Here is a 14,495-nt window from a genome sequence, read left to right as displayed (position 1 = left end):
AGCTATTGGCATTGTAAATGACAATGCCTTTTATTTATGTTTTTAAAACAAAAACAAAAATAAAAGGCATTGTTATTTGCAAAAACAATAGCTCAAACTCGCGTAAATGCGAGACCTATTGCTGGTTTGGCTCTGGTGGCGACAAGGCGGCCAGCCACACATGCAAATGAAGTGTTTGAGGTCAATAGGCAATATTAGGCAATCATATTCAAAGTGTGTTCAGAGACAAATGGTAATGCTATTTTTCCCTGAGCGGCTGCAGCATTTCTTTATAAAAATACGTTTTTCCCCCTGACACTGCTGGTTTAACATCATGGACACAGTCGAGCCGAAGGGTTAGTGCCCTTTAACAGGACGTCTTGAATATGGTTACATTGGGTAATAGTAAAACCTGTTATCTACAGTGTGAAAAGACAGTAGTATGATAAATTAAAGCACATTATTGCACGGATAAATGGTGCAGAATCAGAGTTGTTTAACATAGCGCCCCAAATACCACAGATTAATTTGTGCTAATTAACAGAACACCCTGATCACTAGGGCACAATCTGCTGTTTAGCCATCTTTCCGGCTAAATAAGGCTTTATGTGATGTAATTCACAAACAGGCCAGATAAACAACTCATTGCATCTGTGGTATTTAACATGACACAGACATCCAATTGTGAATCTACACTATTTGAAAGTGCATCCGGAAGAATGTAGTAATACTTAGCCGACTGTCTGAATACATAGTGCAGAATATGGGCTATTTAACAGTACATCCGGAAGATTAAGGCACAGACGCTTCTATTTTAAGGGATCATTGGGTGGCAGGATCAGTCATGTTATGTGGATATTAAGCGCTTCGTTTGATCGCGGCATTATGGCACTATAGGAATTACTGGCACCAGTTGCCGTCAGCCTAGTTTTCCCTACAGCTTTGTGCCTTAGCTCGCTTGATACCTTGATAGACCCACCTCCATTTCTCCATATACTTAACTGCAATGTACTGATAGGGATGGGGATTGCACATTATTTAAAAAATGTGCTTTACTGAAACCACCTAACATGTGGAGTTTGACCAGACACTCGCAGTTCAGATACACACTACGGCAGGTGTAGAATGAAGAGACAGTCTTCAGTACAATATTACTTCACATAGAACCGATGTTCAGCTGCCAAAGTTTGCCCAATTTACAAGCTGGCAAAGGTGCTCAACATTAAATATCAAATAAATGGGTGAAAACGGGGGGGGGATGTCACCCTCTCCATCCCTAAAGCGATGTTTGCGCTTAGTAACAAGATTGTGAGGACTGGGCTGAGAAGCGGCTAAAAGGCTACATGTTGGCGCTTCGCGCAAGTGTACTGCAACAAAATATACGTTGAACATATGCAGGCTGGGTTTCGAGCATTCACGGAGTGTGTCCACAGTCTGGGTGCAGTGCAATCTCACATGGAGCACACACACCACGTGTGCATACGCAGCATAGAACTCGGTACGAACACGCACGCAATGGGCCTAGAGCGAGATCACACCGAATATAGAGACAGCACACATGGACGGAGGGTGCAAACAACACACTGAGATCACCCTATATACTACTCGGGAAATACATGCAGTATGTCTACGGATAACTCGCAGTACAAAACATCAGGCTTGTGGTATGCTGACAGAGCAGACGGAGCATAAACCCACAGGAGGCTGCATGTACGGCATTCACAGAGGGCGCACGCATACAGCGTGCACAAAGTATACCTACATAGCAGATGACGAAGTGAATGCACACACAAACTGCACCTACAACAGTAAATGCATTCCTTTAGATGACACACACTTAGAGTATACACGACATGACGCACGCACACATACATACACACACACACAGCAGGCATAGTCATAAATAGGCACGCATGCAGTCTGTGAGTACAGCACAAATAACTACAAGCGCTCTGCAAACACCACACACGCACGGCCGCTGCTGTTGGGACATTAAAACGTGACAACCTCAGGCTGAAATACCCGCTGGAGCTCCCCTACAGCCTGAAGCACACCACCCACCCTCTGGCGCCCGCTTGGCAGCACATGCCAGTCTCTGGTCTCTCCTCTGGTGCCCGGGCTGCAGCAGCTCCTCACTCCGCGTGCACTTCACCTGTCCCTTGTGCGAGCGCTGGGAGCCGTACGCTTGCGCGTGCCCAGCTCCTGTCCCCCTTCCAAAAAGGAACCAACAACAATAGATCTCACAAAGATGAGCAGCCCGTGCGCTGCGTCGCTAGGCGAGACCCAAAAAGCTATAAAATGCATTATCATGATGTATGCTCCTTGCAGCACGGGGATACAGGGAAAAGCAATAGTGCCTGGGAGCATACAGGTGCGAGTGTAACAGGGACAGAAGGGGAGCACACAGACAAGAGAGACGAACAGGGAGGGCTGGGGGCTAAGAGAACAAGCATTTGCAAAGCAATAGGTCTCGCATTACTGGAAGTTTGAGCTATTGGTGTTGCATTATTATTAGCAATGCCAAAAGCTGAAAGTTTCAGTAAAGCGAGACCTATTTCACTGCAAATGCTTTTGAGACTGTTGCCTTGTCTTGCGGAGAGGGGGAGGGAGAGAGAGGAAGCATGAGAGGGAGGGGTGGGGAGAGAGAGAGGAAGCAAGAGAGGGAGGGGGAGAGAGAAAGGAAGAGGGATAGAGGGCAAGAGAGAGGGAGAGGAAGAGGGGAAAGGGAGGGAGAGGGACAAAGAAGTTGGGAGAGTGAGAGCGGAAGAGGGGGAGAGGTAGCGAGAGAGAGAGGAAGAGGGGAGACGAGATGTAAGAAGAACCCTTTAAGGGAAATAAGAAGGAGGTAGAATTTTGAAAGCTTTTTATGCTCCATTGGAGGGTACATACAAGATTGAATTGGTAACCAATCTTTCTTCCTTTGGAAGCACCGCTTAAATTAGAATTGATTTGTGTACTTTTACCCGTGATAAGAGTTGAGCGCATAAAATTCTTCGGCACTCAAAGTTTTGGCAAGTTTAGGAAACCATTCCATCTTCGTTCCTTTAAAGCACCAGCCGATATTTCTTTCTTAATACTTGTGTTTTAGTGAGTACGATTTCTTCCTTAAAATGTGTTCCATCATACATCTATACTGGTGTGTATTATTTGTTTTACCTGCAGGGTAGCTCAGTGAGCTGAACACCTAGCTGCTGAAACAGGCCATGACCGCGAGTCAGGAGTTAAAGTTCCAACAACGTGAAATCATTCCTCAGTCCTTTCGAGATCAGCAAAGGGAGTGCCATTAAAATAGATAAAAGTAACATTTGCTGTTTACAGCTTACACAACTGCAGAAATGTGGTATACGGTGTTAACATAAAATATATTGTTTTTTTATTTAACTCTAAAGTGAAGGTCGCTGGTGAAAGGGCTGCAGATATTTTAAAGACGCCCAGCAAGACCCATTATCTATTGGAGGCCCATTTACAAAACAGGCTCTTTTCCACCGGTGTCAAATTGTTGTGTGAATACACAAGGTTGGACGAAGGGAGTCTGCTCAATGGTGCCCAGCAAGTGTGCAGAAATTCCACAGACAAGAGAGATTTCCAGGATTACCTCCGAGGAGTACACAAGTTTCTTTAAATGCAATTTATCTTTTTGTGGCTATCCGGAAGGTCTGGCATGGATTCTCCCTCTTGGATGCTCGTAGGTCTCCTCCGGCTTAAAAAGACTAACACCATCCTGATATGGAAAGAATACACAAGACATCGCTGGTTTGGGATTTCCTTAACCGAGCTTCACGCTCAGTTGCTCGATCGTCAAAATAAATAAAAGGGAAATTGCACCATGTATCCATCGGCAAAGCGCTTGAGAGCCTCTTTGGGGGTAAGAAGCGCTGGCATGCCTTCATTCCTGCACACAACCAATTCAACCTGCCAGTGTTTTAAAAGTATGTCATTTCCGATACGCGTGTTTGACCTTTGGTGACAATGTTATGGTATGTTATTATTCTAAAACGTTTTGTATTGATTTTAAATCCCCTTCCGTTTCACTTCCTTAAATGATATTGGTGGTCAAAATTCAACACTATCACCACAAAGGACGTGTGATAGATCACTCCCCACAGTGAAGAGAACAATTCCCTCACCCTCGGATCCTACCGAAAGCAGCCAGGCTTTAAGATATAGCTTGTTTGATCCGGCCACGAAGAGTGAAATTTAAACTCCGGGTGCTGTAGTCAAGAAAATCTGACAATACAATCTTGCATTTTTGCAACAATGCTGAAAAAATTGAACTGTAGTTTGCGGGAAATCCATCTGCGATCGAGGACCCCGCAAAATCAAACTCATCTTCTGACTGCACAAAACCGCATAGCTGGGTTTTAAATAGCGTGATATAAAGCAGCATGTTCGATAAACCACTCAGCAACAGAAACCCTATTATCAGGGCTGGTGCTACATTAAGATAACTGCAGACAACAGCCTTCTAGTGCCACCACAAACAGCCAGAGTACATTCGTTTGCAAATGTCTAACAAGCTCGGGGGGGTAGGGGGGGGGGGGTGTGAATCTCCACACGTGCATGCGTTGTGGGTGAAAAAGGGGACCGATGGCTGAAGGTTTCCTCCTATGCAGCGCATGCGCGCTGCGTAGGCGAGACCTAAAAACAAGAAGGTAGGACATTTTGAACACATGCACTCTCATGGAGTGCTGAAGCATAAAGCTCTCTAAAGAGAATAGGTGAAGAACAAACACAAGATGGACAAGACAAGCCATCAAATAAGAAGCAAACAAATGAGTGCCAAAGCAAACCAATGGTAAGAATCAATGGGCTTTTATCCTACTATAAGATCTGGTCGACAACACATCTTTTTCAACCAGACAGTGGAACTGTATGGTAGGTTCGCCCTAAAATGGGAAATATTTCAGACAAGAAGTGGAAAAGTGGCATATTTAGGCCAAGAAATAACAAGTGATGAAGTTAGACTGAAGAGGAACATGTTCACAGGTGTTTATAAGGCACCACAGCCTGTGAACACAGGAAAAACTAAAGTAATTTGTGGGATTGGCCTAACATTGCTCAAAAATCGCAGTTAACTTTGCAGAAGTGGTAGAACCCTAGAGATAGTCAATAAAAATGCTATATCTGAGCGGGAAAGTGAATGTGAGGATGCATTTGAAAGCATGAAGCAATATATAGTTGAGATTCCCACACCGGGGCATTTTGAGTTAAAAAGGAAATATATATGTAGTAACTTCTAATGCAAGTGATGTAAGTATAGGAGCATTACTGATACAGTTAATGGATGGAAAGGATAACTGGATTTGTGTATAGGGGGCTTTCAAGGGGCAGAGGCTTTGTACTCCGTTACTCAAAGAGAAACTTGTGTGTGCTGGTGGGGTACTAATTACTTTACTAATTAATTTTGTAATTTCTTATGGAAGCTACCCAGAGTTAGGACAGCCATTTTTATACCATTCCAAATGTGAAAAAGGCCTCAAGGCAAATGCGACACCACATATTTCAAGATGGGTGTGCAAATGGGTGTGGAAGGTAACGGCACAATTCGAGCCGGTATATGGAAATGCCATAAGAGTATAGTAGCTGAATGTTTGTCAAGATTGCCAGTGGAAGTTATTGGAGGAACATTGGAGTCGGTGGTGAAAAAGTAGATTTGTACAAATGTGAGTGAAAGGCGGCTATTGAGGAGGGTCTAGTACAGAAACAAGTGCAACAATGAGTGAAGAAATGAGAAGGAAGGATGGACAAATTCTGTGGTCTTAGAAAGAGAAGTCAAGGCCTACAATGAAGTGAGAGGTGAATTGCTCATTCATGGGCATAAGATTTTAAAACACGGTCAAACTGTGCCACTGGAGAAATTGGAGGCGCGTGTAATCAAAACTGCACATCAATGACACATAAAAATAAATTGGTAAAGTCATTTGGTGGCCTAATATGGACAGTGATGTAGAAGACATTGTGAATAATAGTTATGCTTGTGCAAATAGTGACACAACTGAAGGCCTCCTCTACTGAGGTGTACTAAATTCCCTGACAAACCTTCCAAAAGAGCTGAGCTTGGCTCTAAAAATCATTACATATTGGTTGCAGAAGATTACCATACGAAACAGTTCATTGTCAAGTCAATGAAGTATGTGAACAGAAAAAGTGTAACAAGATTTTTGAAGGAGTTTTTTTTATTTGGAGGAGGAGTGAATTCCTAGTACGATTGGAGTGCAATTTGTCTCCATGAAAGTTAGCTTCCTAGGCTGAAGTTGGGGTAAAGCATGAGAGGGTGGCATTATCCAGGCCTCAGACAAGAGCCTTGGGTGAGATGGTGAATCGCAAAGTGATAGAGAACATCCAGTTATCCTTAGCAATGTGCTTTTATGGAAGTTAATGAAAATGATTTGAGCATACAGACTAACAACCCACTGGATGACAGGAGTATCGACTTTGTTTCTCTAAGGAAGAGAACCCAGGTATAAAGGAAATCCTTGTGCGTCACGTTGTGGGTGAACACTTAAGCAGTAAAGAAAGCAGTAATTGCTAAATAAATCAGAATAAATAAGAAGGGTGTGAAGAATGATGTAGCGATGTTAGAAGATGGGAGGACTACTTCATACAACCTTTTGTAACGATCTACTGATGAATACTCTAACCACAGATTACTACCCTAGGAATATCCCTTGGTGCCAGACAATCTGGAGATTTTGTTTTCCAGCAACTCTTGCGTGATGGTAGGTGACGTCGTGCAACTCTGCATCAGTTTTTCCCACCCCAGAAGTGATGTCAGGGCCACATATAACCAAAACGTGTGTGTAGTCATCGATTTCTGATATTTGTACATGCCAGACACCGATAACTCAGTAATCAGATTTGACAATGTGTAACTACAGAATTGAAAACTTTAAGATTCAGAAAAGAGTCCATTCCGCAGTGCATGAAGGAAGCAACGGTGCTGAATCTGCAGTTAGATAAGAGAATTCACCAGAAAGAGCATTACCAAAGGTAAGTAACCTGTTCTTCTGATGGTTACTTCTAACTGCCGATTCCGGACTGGATGAATAGATACCAAATGAGTTCCTCCCTAGGATGGTGGGTCTGTGGAATGGCTCAGACCCAGAAGTCATACAGGACCGAACGGACAAAGTGCCTCTTGCGCCAAACTTGGCTATCCAGACACTAGTGCGTTGTGAACCGATACACACGTTGCAGCTTGGTAGATGTCCAAGACAGGAACTCAGCGTGTCAGCACGGTGATAGCGGTCTTCGCTCTGAAAGAATATGCCCGGAGGCCATCCAAAGTCTGTTTCGTGGCTAGTTCTTAGCCAATATTAATGCAAAGCACCATCCATCCATCTGAAGGTGGTCAATTGTTGCACTGCGGTTCCCTTGTTTTTTTCAAGAGAAGGCCACATAAATCATGCACCCGATGGCATGATTACGACTGATGTGGAAGTTCACAGCTCACTTTGGGTCTTAGTGATGGAGTCTTTCTTCCTCCTTGAATGATTGAGTTGGCCAGTTACCCAGAATGTGACAGACTGCCCAATGAGCAAAGGTGTTTCAATTTTTGGAAGGAAAGCTGCTTTGGTCCTCAGAACTAGCTTGCCCGGAAGAAAGATAGTCTACAGTTGCTGGACAGGAAGCTTGCAAGTCACTCACGCAACGAACTGACATGTCCGCTATGAGGAACGCTCTCTTAAAGGTTGGTAACCTTAGAGGGCAGTTGTGCTTTGGCTCAAATGGGGTATCACAAAAGGGTTTGGCAAAAGCATGTGGGTCAGACATTTCAGAAAACTCATCACAACAGGTGATTTAAACAGTGATGGCTGATTAGGTAGTCTTAGAAAAGTAGATAAGGCAGACATATAACATTTAACGGTAGTGACATTAAGGGTTGCTTTGCAACAGGTTGGGAGAACATCACATATTTAGACTTGCAATGGTTGGATGTGGCAAGACGAAAACCAAGCTTCTCTCAGCGTTCCACAAAAATGGTTTTGGTGGAGGGCTACCTGCCCGCCAGAATTACATTCACTACTTCAGGAGAGAGGTCAAAAGCAGCTATCTGTCACTGCTTAATCTCCAAGCATGGAGGTGTAACTTGCGCAGGCTAGTGAGGGTGGGGCAGAATCTTACCCTGCTGATGCAACAGAAGATTCTCTTAAAGAGACCGCTGGATCGGAGGACAGATACTCCTAGCCAGAAATTCTGGCTACCATACTCTCCTAGTCCATTCCAGAAGTCCATTCCAGAACCACTAACATGAGTTGGGCTTGGTCATTCCTGATCTTCGAGAACTTTGGGCAGGACAAGTAGAGGCGGGAAAGCATACATGAGTTTCGAGGTCTATTCCAAGGGAAAGGCATCTTAGCATGAAAAACGCTTTAGAAATTCCAAAGTGATAACATTTGGACACTGTGTTCTCATCAGTAGTGAAACGATAGAGCCAGGGTTCACCCCATTGCAGTTAGATGCCCTGTGCCACCTGTGTACAGTCACCATTTGTGATTCGCAAGGCAACGCCAACCGAGTTGGTCTACTCTTGCGGTTAAATATCCTGCCATGCATTTTATAGTCAAAGAAATGCCTTGATGACTCAACGATTTCCAGAGGTGTAGAGCCTATGGATTCAGGGTCCTCCGATTTCTACCTCTCTAACTCAGTAACTATGCATCCATCATAACAGTTAACTCTGGGTAGGAGTAAGTAGAGGGGGTTGCTACAGGTTCAACTGCAGTACAGCAGCCACCACTGCAAGTCTTTCACAGTCTCCTCTGACATCTGAATGGAAATTGGACAGGTTAATTTTGCGTGGAGCCCACTGAGATTTTGCATGTCCCAAGTGTACCAAAATGGTAACATGGCCTCCTTGAAGGCTTGAATGTGTCGCTGACTGCTTTAGGCATCTCGGCTAAATAGGAACTAGTTGAAGATCCTGCTCCGTTGCAGCCAAATGATACCAAGACTGTGAGGTACCCTGACATCCACACGACTGCTTAAGAAGAGAGCGGTGGGAAGTAGGGTTGTCAGCTTTGATTCCTTATGCTTTTAAGACTTTGACTTACCGGATTAATTGGGGTGGAGGCGGGGGGGGGGGGGGGGGGGGTGGGGGGGGGGGAAACAGGGGGGAGGGGTCTTTCTCTGGAATGGCCTGTGGAACAGAAACACGTCCTTTATTGAGGCCGGGCATTGTGTGCTTTTCTGCATTGTTCCACAATGTAGTTTGTGGAAACCATTGCAGGGTATAAATCCTGTAGTATCGCACTATGGTTTAATAAAAATACATGTACATGAACACCTGAGTGTGGAGCTATGATCCTTCACCCAATCCAACTGGAACAGAGGAATTCAATACCAGCTGCGTTACACAAGGACACATTCATTTTTGATTTCATTCAAGGCTTTGAAGATCTGCTCCCAAAATTCAGCGATTCTTGGGCAGAACCAAGAACATGCATGAACCCAGCCGTGCTCGCCCTGCATCGCTCACAGACCGCTGTATCTCTCAGACCGTATCGGAGCAGTCTCTCCAGAGTATAACAGACTATTGATGAACTTAAAATGAATAAGGCGATGCCTCCGGTTAAGTGAGATGTGCCTAGTGACCTCACAGCAGTACCACCAAGTGCTATCGTCCAGAGCAACCCCCAAGTCACTCTGCCATTCCAATCTGGCCTTGATGTATTGTCCTTCTAAATTCTTGTGACATATCATATATGGTAGAAACCATCTTGTTTGGAGAGACAGAGCGCAGAAGGAAAGAGAGGGAGACCAACTCAGGAGGCTCCTGCAAATCATCTCCCAGCAACTCGCGCATAGCATGCCTGACACTTTAAAAGTGGGACTGTGCGAGTGGCGTGAAGTCTTGCCCCTCCTCCTCAATCCCTGCCCACCTCCGGGCTCTACTCTCGAAAAATCACCCATTTTAGTGATATTGAGAGTCGAAATGGCTTGTTACACTTTCTTTTCTATGATGACTGAAAGCCAGTGACACCATTCCACCGGGATCAGGGGGGGGGGGGGGATGTAATACAGGAGGGCTCCGGCCTGCCTTTGCAATAAATACTGCCAAGCATGGATTGTCGAGTTGATACAATCCAGAATACCAGAATGTCTAGAAGGGGCCTGAAACAGCTTTTGGGGGAGGGGGCAGCCGCCACTCTTTCAATCTGCAAGTGTGGAAGATTCTGTGGGCCGTGTATGCAATAATGTGTGGGAGCCCTGCACCACTCTGTAATACAATTCCAAACCAGGGGCTCCAAGACCTCCTATGGAGTAGGGCAATGTAAGAACTTCGCATTTAACCCGTGGATGCTTCCCAGCCCAGGCCAGTCGCCATAATAATGAGCAAATAACTTTGAACATGTGCTTCGGAAGCACCATTGGGACGTTTAGGAACCAGAATAAAAATCTAGGGAGGACTATCATTTTCATAAGAGATATGTTACCCATTAATGACAGAGGCAGGCGAATCCACCGGTTAATATCCTCCTCAAGTCTAGTAACTGCTTTGCCATAGTTCTCATTGATCCCCAGTTCCGAGTCCGTATGGACCTGCACTCCTAAATAGCGCACCTGGTCGGAGGACCACAACAGAGCGTAATCCAATTCTATCGCCGTCATGGCCAGGGGCAAGGGGAAGCTTTTTTCTAGAGTTTTATGTGGCGCGATCTTTACCCGAATCGGGTATCAGAGCTCTTTACATAGCACCAGTTGCGTTACATTAGGACACATTCATTTTTAATATCGGTGTGTGTGTTAATGAGTAAGTTAGTTCCTTAAAAACCATTATCTTTTGTTAGTAATATAGTGCTGATATCAACAGAAGCTGTATTAACGTGTTCTTATATTTGCGAGGGAGAGTTGAAGTCTACTAGTTACAGAATATAGTGAAGTAATAGAAACATGGAATTTTGCTGTAAGCGGATCTTGAAAAGATTAGAGATGATGGGAGGAACTGAAAGTCGCAATAAAGCATTAAATAATTTTCATGTGTGCTTGGAATCACTACACTCCAAACATTTGAGATGGCTAAAACTAATTATTTTTTTCCAAAGTGACATTTCATAACTCCAGAGAGATAAAGGACTTATCAGAATGCACACTCAGTACAGAATTGATTTGCGAACAAAAGCAAGGTAGAAACTGCTGATTACAATATGGTGAAGTAATGTAAAAAGGCATGTTTGATACTAATTTGTAAATTAAACTAACGTAAGCAAACTACAAAAAAAAACACTCCACAATTTCTCATTACAGTTTAAATGTCATTTTAAAGTAATGTGTTATACAAGCACAGTAATTCAATCGAAAAAAAGAAAAATCTTCTGGAATAATTCCCAAATCAAATCTGTAATAAATGAGCCCTTATATTACCTGAGAAATTCGTTTATCCCCTGCTCACTGAAAGACCCTTTAAGAAGAGCAAATTTCATCTTTCGAGCATTGACAGCTGCCATGGCAGGATAGCCAAATCCTCCAATTCCTAGTGATGATTCTAGGTCCAACTGAGCTCCAGCTTCTGTCCAAAGCCACCTAAAAAACAAACAACAAAAAAAACAGCAAAGATATCAAAATTCTGGACAGCCATCAGACATGAACCTACTGAAGAAGATCCAGAAGGAATCAGCACAATGATCACCACCATAGCTGCAAATCTGGACAAATAATTTGGAGCAGACTCATGCTATGTTTAATGCAATCCAAAGCACAGGTTGAGCACTTCCAGTATATATCTAGCTCCACAAGTTCGATAATCGAGAACAAAGAAACTTGGAAAAAGAAAAAAAAAATTGAAGTTAAAATGATCAAAAAGGCATGAATATGGTCTGTCTTCATTAACACAATGGTTTCTCCTTGCACATGGCGTTCCTGGTTTTACAGTTAAAACATCCATCCATCCACCCACCCACTGTGGGTCAGGTTTTATGTTCCCAAGAGAGGATGCGGAGATGAACAAGCTCATCTTACTTTAATAGCTAAATACATTTGCTGTCGCTGGAAACCTTATGTAAACACTTTGGGGGAACGTAGTAGGGGAATAAGATGCCCATGCCATTTCTGTGAGAAGCATGCATCCTCAATCTTGCTTTACCACTTACACAAAGATGTATGCTACTGAGAGGTGCTCCGGACAGGATTGTGATTACATCTACAACAGTACAAAGCGATATTCATGACAAATTATTACAAACACAATTTTTGTAAACATGTACAAGCCTCAATCCTTGGTTCAACTATTGTACTCAAACTATGCAGGTTATGCCACCAATCAGGACCTACAGTACAAAGTCAGGCTTTTAGCTATATAGGACGATTGGGAGAACCATCCCTGGGTCCTACGTTACGCCAAGGCTGTTCTTAGGCTTGTTGTTTGAGGAGCTCATAATTCTCAAGGGACACCACCTTTGTTCATGTTGTATTTTTAAATTTTGGTTTAAAGGAAAAAACAAAAAGAGCAAAGCTGGAGCAGTTGGTAAAGCCACCAACTGACTTTCAACCATGCTGCTACCATATTATGCAGCAAAATTACAAGCTCTTATGATGGTTGCAGACATTCTACAGATCTTCCACCAAAGGATCCATTTGTCTGCTCACCTTGTCCAGTGCAAGTGTAAAGGATTCTACACAGTCTGCAGCATTGGTTGTCACAGCCACCACTACTGGAATTGGGCTCCCTTAGAAATCAGGGTTCAGTGTAAACTTCTGATAATCTTTGGTCTTCTCTTGTCTTTTAACGGGTCACACTGATAAAGGATTCCAGAAAGACAGCAAAGAGTGCAGTGGTTGGTCTCCTGTTGCTTCAGCTGCAGTGTTTATAAAATACTAGATGTTCGGCCAGAGTATCTGCATCAAATTTCCATTATGTCTGGTTAACAAGACCTCATCCTCCACTTGTGAAATTCATGATGAAGTAAAGTCTAGAGTCTGAAGCCAAGCAGCTCTCTAATTTATTATTCTGCAGAAATGACTGCGACCAAGAACTACTTCACAGCACTAGTACATAAACAGCTATTAAATCCATCTGATGCCAGCCTGGGAATACAGCCATCTGTAATTCTTAGTGATGGGCATATAGGACAGATGGACTGCATGTAAGGAAATAAGTGTCCCCCGTCAACTTTGTGATCCCATACCCCGAGAATTTTTAACTAGAATTGCTAGGTAGGTTTTCTTGGGCTCAGTGTCTGCACCACCCAAGCTAAATGAAAAGAGAATACCCTACAGCTGCCCGGTCAGTAGTGACTCCATCTCAGTTTTTCAGACAGTCCATTCTATGCTGATGCCGGATTCCGCCCTTGTTCGTGGAGATTACCAGTATCTTCCTCAGAACCAAAGCCTACCACCCCCCTTTAATCCTCCCCCCCCCCCCCCCCCCCACACACACACAAAGGTCATAATTCACTTCTACAGCACCTGTATATCCAAAATGGGGATACGAATAGGATGTGACTGAACCAGGCTAATCTATTCATTTTAAGAACCTTTATGCACCCCTGCCACGAGCTATAAAGAAGGGGCCAGCAGCACAAATCTTCATATACTTGTTTAAGAGGTTAGGCCATTTGGCCTTGCTCCAGTCCTCAATGTTACTGGTTAAGTATTGGCCCAAATATCTGATTGAGTGAATCTCTCCACCAAAGTGTGTAAGCCACTGAAGGCCAGCAAACTGCTGGTGAAAAAAAAGTTATGTTTAGAATGACTGAGTTTTGCATTTCAACTGTGAAAACATAATACTTTCAAATCTCCTTAGTTCCTCCAACACTGGATTCCAACAGGGACCTTTGATGATCCATTACGGTGAGCAACATATTGTCTGCAAAGCACGGCTTATGCACCTTGACAATAAACGGTATTCCCCTAATCTCTACTCAATATCTAATTTTTAAGTTTGATAGCTTCACCACCAAGGCAAAAAGAAGGGGGGCCATCAGTAGGAGGACTTTTGATGTCTCTCCACAATTTACTTTAATGGAAGCAGTAGGGCATTTATAGACTGTCAGAATCCAATTTTTCATTCGGTTTCCCAGCCCTATTTGTCTAGGATGGCCTTGAGGAAAAGCCAGCTCAGCCAGTCACATGCACTCCAAATCTGGGGAGACCAGTACGCCCTTCTTCACTAGATGTGAGAGTTGTCCATCACAGCTACTTTTTCTGTGCTTTATTAAGCCTATTCAGTGGAGATCAATTAGGCCTGGCAGCAGCCTCTCGAGCTCAAGGATTTTTTTTATGATATTGTTCACAAGAGCTATGGGTCTACTGGAGGAGCAACTCTCCTGGGACTTGCCAGGCTTAGGCATAAAAGACAAATCTGCCTCGCAGATCAAAGGAGTCAAGCCTGATGAACGTATAAATGCATTAGAGGGCAGTCAGAGGCTCACCAAATTGCGGTAGGAATTTTGCATATTTTGGCCCCCTCTGGCACTGGAGTTTTGTTCTGATGCAGGATTGCAGGGCCTGCCCTATTTATTTTAAGTCTATAGGTACCTCCAACGAATCCCTGAATTCCTCACTGAGAGCTGGAAAAT

The 14,495-nt window shown here is 43.7% G+C and overlaps 1 protein-coding gene across 1 annotated transcript in view; it reads right to left on the bottom strand.

Moving 5' to 3' along the window:
• PDIA6 (protein disulfide isomerase family A member 6) overlaps positions 1-14,495 on the bottom strand; it is a 131,285-nt gene that overhangs the window by 16,149 nt on the left and 100,641 nt on the right. The window contains exon 11 of the mRNA XM_085610699.1: positions 11,344-11,502. Coding sequence (XP_085466825.1) covers positions 11,344-11,502 — 159 coding nt within the window. The remainder of the gene's footprint in view (positions 1-11,343; positions 11,503-14,495) is intronic.

The sequence above is a fragment of the Triturus cristatus genome, chromosome 6 (genome assembly GCF_964204655.1).
Source record: "Triturus cristatus chromosome 6, aTriCri1.1, whole genome shotgun sequence".
Classification (NCBI taxonomy): Eukaryota; Metazoa; Chordata; class Amphibia; order Caudata; family Salamandridae; genus Triturus; species Triturus cristatus.
The sequence above is the reverse complement of the archived record's forward strand: the minus strand, read 5'-3'. Positions and strand labels throughout refer to the sequence as shown.